The sequence below is a fragment of the Perkinsus marinus genome (genome assembly GCF_000006405.1).
Source record: "Perkinsus marinus ATCC 50983 genomic scaffold scf_1104296958914, whole genome shotgun sequence".
Lineage (NCBI taxonomy): Eukaryota > Perkinsozoa > Perkinsida > Perkinsidae > Perkinsus > Perkinsus marinus.
The window spans coordinates 239,451-247,198 of NW_003206607.1; the positions used below are offsets into that span (position 1 = coordinate 239,451).

Consider the following 7,748-nt stretch of genomic DNA (forward strand, 5'->3'; position numbering starts at 1 on the left):
GTCGAATCTTCGCGAGTCGGTTGCGAGATCTGACCCAATGGGAGGACATAGGGACGGAGGTGGGCCTCGGTCAAGCTGTTGCCATCAGCGGGTCGCCCAGCCACTCAGTCGCCTTGGTGAAGAGTAACCTTCCAATCATCCCAAGGGCCCCGAGGGGTCGTGTCCCAGGCCTGCAGGCATTGGCTCAGTGCCAACTTGCCCGATCCGACGTCCATATCGGTTCTATTATGAAGACGACCTATGAGCTGTGCGTAGCTGATGCCCTCCCATGTGGGTTTGTGAGGTTCCCTCTACTAGTTGACTACTGCATAGTCACTTTCCTTTGCAATATCCTTTTACTATATGCTAAGTCGCCAGACACTGTGATAAGATTGTTGAAGTGCCTAGCCCCCCTGCTGAGACATGTTGTGGCGCGGCGTGAGCGGGGAGAGCTTTCTTTGTACTATCAAGGGCTGTACGACAGGCCGGCGGATATTCTGAATACCCTCTTATCACAGGAGGATGCGGTCCAGCATATGGTCAGTCATATGGCTGTGCTCAGACACGAGGAGGAGGGAGCAGAGGCCGCCACAACAGTAGTAGAGGAGAAGTCGAAGGAGAGTGGAGGGAGGGCCACCAGTGCCGCGGTGGGAGGCTCGTTGGACAGCCTTGAACACCGTCAACAGAAACGACTAGACGCGGTCGTCAGGAAACAGGAGGTCCTCACCGAAGGCGTCCGACGCAAATCGATCGGTGGTGGTGGTGGTGGTAACCGTCCTGAGTGGAAAGAAGTCCAGACGGTTCAGGCCAAGGCAGCGAGAGAGAACCAACCGAAGAGCCCTTCTTCTGCCTCCCGGTCTCGGGCAGGTTCGGGTTGCATGTCGTCTCCTCGGTTACGGTCGACTAGCAATATTTCGGACTCCGGCCCGCAGCCCCGTACGCCTACTCTTGGTGACTTCATTTTCACGGGGACGAGGGTTTCGCCGCCGCAGGCCCACGCGAGGTCGTGTCCTTGGGCGAGTTCGCCTAGAAGGAGTGAGGCGCGGTTATCTGAGGTGATAGAGGAGCAGAGGGCCAGCAGTAGCAGCTCATCGTCTTCTGCTAGTGCTCGGTTACCTAATGACCGTTGCTCTTGGGGCATGGACGTGACCCCTGGCGTGCGTAGACCTAGTGCGTTGACGGCCGTGATGGAGGAGGAGAGGGCGGCTCGGGAGGCTGTGAGGTTGGTGGAGGAGTTCGAGAGGAGTGAGCGGGAAGCTAGACGACTGGCGGCTATCGAGGAAGCTGCGGCCCTGCAGCGACATCAGGAGGATCATCCAAGACGACAGCGGCGTCCACAAGGGCATGGTCGGCATGGTAAGGGCAAAGGGCGTGGGAAGGGCCGATGGGTGGAAGATCCCCTAAGAGCACCTACTGGTAGAGTCTAATAGTTTCTCGTACATTTATTCGCACTATTTTCAAGGAGTTACGGTATTGTTGCGTGTTTGGGGGCATGAGGATCTTTGGTAGTATCATATGACTTATCATCATGAACCACACTGTGATGCTAGTCGGCTGCCTCTCCCACCCCGTCAACCTTACCGCACTAAAAACGACAGCAAGCGTAAAGCGCAGGCTAGGGAATATCCACGATCGATCATGATGATGGCTACTGACTTTACGCCAATGACAAAAGGGAGGGGCAGAAGGTCAAAGCAAGTCTCATTGACCCTCGGCGAAGCGGAGGAGCTCAGCCGCACAGTACTGCTGACCAATATGCCCTTGCCGCCCAAGACGGCAGTATCAGATCTGGACGTTGTGGAGACGGCCACTGCTGTGAGGAAGTTCTATACTACTTGGCTTGGCACCTACGGCCCGCCCGAGAAGGTAGTATCATTAGAGCGTCGTACGAGGACTGTTGTGTGCCTATCCAGATCGAACTGTGTGACCCTGAGGGCTCTCTGGTTTGTATATACGCCCAGAGAGATGCCGCACTGTTGGCGGTGGATTGGATGCATCAGAGTCGGCCTGTGGTGGCGGGGACGAGAGGCAATGCCCGGGATGGACAGGTAGGGCTCAGTGTTGGTATTATGCGGCTTGGTGTTCTCTCTAACTAGTAGGTTATTGCGACGCTCGCCTCCAATAGACGCGAACTTCACACTGTAGATGGGCGCAAGGTGGGAAGAGGCTTTGCTGGGTGGTTGATCGATTATACTAGATATACTCGTATGAGGGTGTGCTGCCGTTTACTGTGACGAACGGCCAGCTCTCGGATAGTAGAGTGACAATGATCATCTGTCTCGAGAATCTACCACCAGAGACGACGTGTGAGGAGGTCTATGCGGTCGTCGGCAGATTCTCTAGGGTAGGAGGGCCACGATGAGCGTCTCAGCTGGATGGAAATTTGTAGTCGGTGTACATCCCTTCGGAGACCCAGGCGGAAGGCAAAGTTATGTGCTCTTTCCGAAGCTCTGGGGAAGCTCATCTGTTCATGGCTGCTGTGAATTATGCATGTGGGGACGGTGCTGTGTATTTGGCTGAGGAGACATACCGCAATTTCGTAAGATTCTGCATCTTCGCTTCGTGGAAGGGTTGCCCATAGGTACCCCGAAGTTGGATAGTAGCTAGGGTCCATGCTTATAAGTATAAGGCCCCATTAATCAGGAGTAGGAAGGATTGCCTGCCGTTCGGCCTTGGGGGCGGGCTGGACGTTGAAAGCTTCCTTTTAGGGGGTCCTTCGATAACGCCTCTGTTGTCGATGGCGCGCAACCATTACCGGGCATTGGATGTGTTATTGAATATTACGAGGGAGAGGCTGGACGCAGATAGAACTTCCAACATGGATAGCATTTGTAGCAACGACGGCAGTTCGACTACTAGGAGCAATTTGGATGAGAGTAGGCTGTGGGGATCGAACCTCTGCGGTAATTGAGTAGTCGGGTTATTAGGTGTGAGGTGTCCTCCAAGTTCGAATCGTTCAACTCCACGGCCGGCGCCGATGCTGATACCTCCCGCGGCGTTCCAAGATCCGATCGGCAACTGTTTAGTGTTCAATGTAATGCTCGCCAATAGCTCTTCCCATGATAGTAGTGGTTTTCTCCTCAGCCCTTCGCCGTCCATGCTCTCAGTAGAGCCTATGAGATGCTGGCTGGTTGGTATCCCCCAGGGTCTTTGACTCTGGTCAAGCCCGACACGATCGGGAGGCATCACCTGAATGCTCACTCTCGGTAGCGGCGTGAATGGCTATGCTATGTTCATGTCTGTGATCAGGCAAGGTCACATGGCTGATGCTATGAACAGGTCAACTCTGACACAATAGGGAACTTGTCAAGTACCCTTACGACTTTTGGTTGTTATAAAGTGTATGTGTTATATGACCGTTGCGTTCAGTCTTTCATTGGAAGTGCTGCCGTGTCCAATTAACCGATGCGTTTCAAGCTTCGTCGGCTTTATTGTGTTTGTTATTTTCGAAGTGCGGTTGCAGTACACTCATTGTTGTCATCATAAAAACTAACGGACACGAGATCAAACTCAACTTAGTGCACTATTGTTCTTTCCCAAGCACATCGGTGATCTCCTTTGGGAGACTTCCCAATCCACATGATATACGCTAGGCGTGTTTGCTGTACTGCCGTTGTAGTTTACCACTCATCTTGGAAACGCCTCGAACTTAGGTGTACGTCGTGGATCTGTCGGAGCAGCGTGCTCCAGCGGAGGAGTCAGATAGGCGCCTATCTACGAACCAGAGTCAACTGATGTCTCTATTGAGACCCTTCTATGTTGCTTATGTATGCTGAAGTCATAGCGCGAAAGCATTCTAATCGTTACGCTCCTCTCTGATGGGGAGTATTTCGAGACGATGTTTGATTAATGCCACTCACCTATCCATTACCAGTTCACCTGAACTGAAGATGTGAGTACCCCTTTCCGCAAGGGTGTCTCGAACGAGGCTCTTGAGGAAGTCTCCACGTCAAACTCCCGACGTTGGGATGTTGAAGGCGCGCATAAATCGATCACGTGATCGATTTGAGATTGACCAGCTACCTCACCCCGTCCAGACCCCATCGACATCCATCCACGCCTCATCATGGCCGATCAGGTACTAGTTGGTAGTGTTGTGATGTATTCCGTGCTTGTTAGTGTGACTCGTCGCCTAGTACGTGTTACATCGCGATTTTTTACGTGTATTTTATCATTATTCGTGGCTTCGTGACTGTATGGGTATAAAGTGTCACTACTTGGTGTGAATTGTGGTGGTATTGTTTTTTATTATTTCAGCACGAGAAGGCTTTCCAGAAGCAGGACGCTGTCTTCCTTGGCAACAAGAGGGCTCTCAAGTCCAAGAAGGGTCTTCGCTGGTTCAAGAACGTCGGTCTTGGATTCCAGACCCCTAAGGAGGCCATCGAGGGAACCTACATCGATAAGAAGTGCCCCTTCACTGGCAACGTCAGCATCCGTGGTCGTATCTTCCGCGGTATGGTGATCTCCAACAAGATGGAGAGGACTATTGTCGTTCGTCGTCATTACCTTCATTACATCAAGAAGTATAACCGTTTCGAGAAGAGGCACAGCAACACCGCCGTGCATTGCAGGTAACAACTTTAGATTGAATCTAGTATTCAAGACTTTGGTTTACTCCTCTCAACGCAGCGAGATGAATCGTTTCTTTCAGTCCCTGCTTCGAAGCCAAGGAAGGTGATATCGTCACTTGCGGTCAGTGCCGTCCTCTCAGCAAGACCGTGCGTTTCAACGTGTTGAAGCTTGAGAAGAACCAGATCTTCGGTACCGCTAAGAAGCAGTTCCGTCTGTTCTAAAAAGCCGTAACTCATAGCTGGAATGAAGGCTGATGGATGATAACGGTCGTTTGGGAAGATAGCTTCTTTCCGATCAACAACATCTTGTGTTGTAGTTCACCACAATCTGGGGAGGTGAATGTCAGACTTCGATGGGCTCACCCCTGAGGCACGCGTCCACATCGTCTTCGCTGTGCTACGCTTCATCACTGGAAGGGGCAGAATCGTATTACTTGTTCAGGACAAATAATACAGAGTTTTAATCACAATATCCTCGTATTGGTTCTATCGTATCGTATCGGCTTTGGACCGATCCAATGAATGAGTGGTGGTTTCCATAGCTAGCTAATTAGATGAAGTTAAGGAACTAGGAAGGAGCTTTGGTTTATTGATGAGTTGTTCTGGAGGGTACGAAGTGATAGATAGGAGTGCACACTTGGGATATACGATAGTTCCATAAGTGCGGTGGTTGTTGCGGCGGGGAGGAGGAAGGGTGGCGATCACGTTGTGATATCCGGTGCAATGTGGGAAGTGCTTTATACAGTGTACAGTAACGCAACACTGTTTGGATAGAATGGAAATCATGTCAACACTTTAGAGTAGTAACTCATAGCAAAACGGCGGGTCCATTGATCCAGCCGCAGAAATCACGTTGGCTGATACCAAGCCGTCCATCATTGCATAGAGCATTGAGGACAAAAGTGAGCTCATCGTTACGGAAGGATATCCCGGCCACTTGACCTGAGGAGAGCCTCACCATTCCTGTGGGGGCGCGGGAGTGGTACCACTGAGGAGGTTGAATTCATCAGCAGTCATTCCTTCCTGATAGTTGGACCTGGCGTAGGAGTTGAACATCTGCTCGGTGTTTGCGTTCTGACGGCGAATTTGTTGTCGAACCTGTGGTGGCTGTACGTAGTGAGCAGAGGTGAAAAGCCTCACGCGATCCAACTTCCTTGATTTCATGACGCCCATAACTGTGGCGAATACTCCGATGAGAAATACATAGAAACCAAGTAGAACCGCACCGAAATACCTAGAAATGCTGATGTTGCCGCACGGCTGATGAATGGTGACACCATATTTGATTATCCCAGAGTGTGGCGAACGTCATAGTGCCGAGGAAAATGTACCAAATCCCTCTACCTGTGAACCGTGTTAGGAAGGCGAAGTACTTGATGATGAAAGCCTACCACACAAGGCTGGGCTGGCTATGGCAAGCTGCTCGCTCACCTGCACTTCAACGATGCCTTTGAACCGCACTGGTGCATCGAGGAGCATCATCTTGGTTCCAAAAAGGAGGAGGTAGACGCAGTCAACGAGATCGAAGGGAGCTATCTCGGTTAGGAAGACCTGTCTAGGAATTCGAGAAGGAGTGGTATTGGTTGAGATGTTCACCTCAATAGTAGAGATAACACTGGCGACCACCACACAACAGGCTGCCGTGAAGAAAATGATGTCCATGGTCATCGACATCTGAGTGGCTTGAGCCTTCCATGCTACTACAGTGCTCACCACGCTCTGGGCTCCTGATCATCACCAGACGTGGACATGCACACTCGCGTGTCGGGTACCTCCTTCGAGGTCTACTCGACGGAACCCTTGGGCGAAGGGGTTGGAGGGACGACTCATTGAGGATGGGTAACTTAGTTCACAGAATTATGGTACTCACACAATTCAATAATCATCATAATCAACTACATCGACGATAAGTAAACAACAATCATCATTTTCCCATGGAGGAATCTTAGTATAGTGCATCCCTGATCCTCAGCGTCATGGTCGAGACCAACCGCTGTTAGTTAACTCCACAGACTCAATCTGAGCCGTATTGTCGGAGATCTGCATGTGCCAGGCAAACCACACGACTCCGATGGCTCTGCTGTTAATTCTGAGGGCGTACCCGAGCAATGTTCTCGCGAGTCAGATCCTCTGTTGGTGTTCAATCATGCTCGCTCATTCCTTTACTTCCCGTCCTTTTCTCGTGACTATGGCCCAGGTGCTCATAGCACAATAGACACGCCAACAGAAGTATTGTACTCATGAGGCTTTGTAGGAGTAGGGGACTACGTGCATGCAGCAGAGAGCTTCCCTTATTGATAAATGTTTCCCTATACATGCTCCAGAGGGCTACGCCTCTTGCCCTCTTATACAACACGAAGGAGAGTTAACTGACGAGTGACGCCCTACCTATGGCCGATAATTTACAAACATGAAGCGAATAAGAGTGATAACAACCAATACATCACGTCATGCAGTATTATAGCGACCTCCACCCTTCACTACTCCGAGTGATACTTCTTCATCGCCTTGAGCTGGGCCCTCAATGCAGCCTCTTGTTCTCGAAGAGGCTGCAATGCGGCTTCGTACTCAACCTCATACGCATCGAGGGCTGCTCTTATCCGACCTTCTTCTTGACGATCCCTCTGAGACAAAAGCCACTTAGAAGAAGGATTCAACCTCAAGGTAACAGTTGATTAGTTGCAGTATCGGACCTCTATTTCGAGCTGCAGCTGAGCATCTCGTGCCTTGAGGACGTTCACTGAAGCGGTCACGTCTTCGAACTCCCGCACTTGCGGTATTATTCGATTTCGTAGGGCGCGGTCGTGCAGAATGATCGTGCAGATGTAGCCGATGATCGATAGCAGCAATACGATGTTGAATCCATAATGGACCTGAACAGTCGATTTCAGAAGTGCATCTCAATAGTAGCAGGAATGCGATTCTCTCATTAGTGCGAGAATCTACGCTGCAAATCTGGGAGCACTTAGGTGGTATGAAGAAGGCACGGATGAAGACGTACCCGTCTCAATATGGAAGAGCGCCTATCGCCTCCTGACTCTGATGGTTGTAGTAACTCCTGATGTTTCACTGTATGTTTCAGGGGAGATCTCGCCAACATGTCGTTCCCGAAACTAGAAGCTCGTTTGCGTGTTCCCTCGAGAATAGAGTCCAAGGCATCCCCCGACGCTGGCCGGAAGGGCTCTACGTACATGTTAG

At 51.0% G+C, this 7,748-nt stretch overlaps 4 protein-coding genes across 4 annotated transcripts in view; 2 read left to right on the top strand and 2 right to left on the bottom strand.

The window, feature by feature from the left end:
- Window positions 1–3,277, top strand: part of Pmar_PMAR027928 (regulator of chromosome condensation, putative) — a gene marked incomplete at both ends in the record, with an annotated part of 3,964 nt that extends 687 nt beyond the window's left edge. Inside the window, 10 exons of the mRNA XM_002773426.1 lie at window positions 89–1,395; window positions 1,766–1,845; window positions 1,893–2,027; window positions 2,079–2,135; window positions 2,177–2,323; window positions 2,369–2,471; window positions 2,688–2,855; window positions 2,907–3,013; window positions 3,064–3,185; window positions 3,229–3,277. Coding sequence (XP_002773472.1) covers window positions 89–1,395; window positions 1,766–1,845; window positions 1,893–2,027; window positions 2,079–2,135; window positions 2,177–2,323; window positions 2,369–2,471; window positions 2,688–2,855; window positions 2,907–3,013; window positions 3,064–3,185; window positions 3,229–3,277 — 2,275 coding nt within the window. The remainder of the gene's footprint in view (window positions 1–88; window positions 1,396–1,765; window positions 1,846–1,892; window positions 2,028–2,078; window positions 2,136–2,176; window positions 2,324–2,368; window positions 2,472–2,687; window positions 2,856–2,906; window positions 3,014–3,063; window positions 3,186–3,228) is intronic.
- Window positions 3,278–4,045: 768 nt separating this feature from the next.
- Window positions 4,046–4,772, top strand: Pmar_PMAR027929 (40S ribosomal protein S11, putative; the record flags this gene model as incomplete). The annotated part of the gene is made up of 3 exons (XM_002773427.1): window positions 4,046–4,057; window positions 4,237–4,550; window positions 4,631–4,772. 3 exons carry the CDS (start codon window positions 4,046–4,048, stop codon window positions 4,770–4,772), a joined length of 468 nt encoding a protein of 155 aa, XP_002773473.1.
- Window positions 4,773–5,358: 586 nt separating this feature from the next.
- On the bottom strand, window positions 5,359–6,380 carry Pmar_PMAR027930 (hypothetical protein; the record flags this gene model as incomplete). Its single annotated transcript, XM_002773428.1, has 5 exons — window positions 5,359–5,492; window positions 5,540–5,725; window positions 5,895–5,937; window positions 5,982–6,277; window positions 6,323–6,380. The coding sequence occupies 5 exons, from the start codon at window positions 6,378–6,380 to the stop codon at window positions 5,359–5,361; spliced, it is 717 nt and encodes a 238-aa protein (XP_002773474.1).
- A 1,171-nt stretch (window positions 6,381–7,551) lies between these two features.
- Window positions 7,552–7,733, bottom strand: Pmar_PMAR027931 (hypothetical protein; the record flags this gene model as incomplete). The annotated part of the gene is made up of 1 exon (XM_002773429.1): window positions 7,552–7,733. A coding segment is annotated over one exon (182 nt), but the record flags the coding sequence as incomplete, so codon positions are not given.
- Window positions 7,734–7,748: the final 15 nt, after the last annotated feature.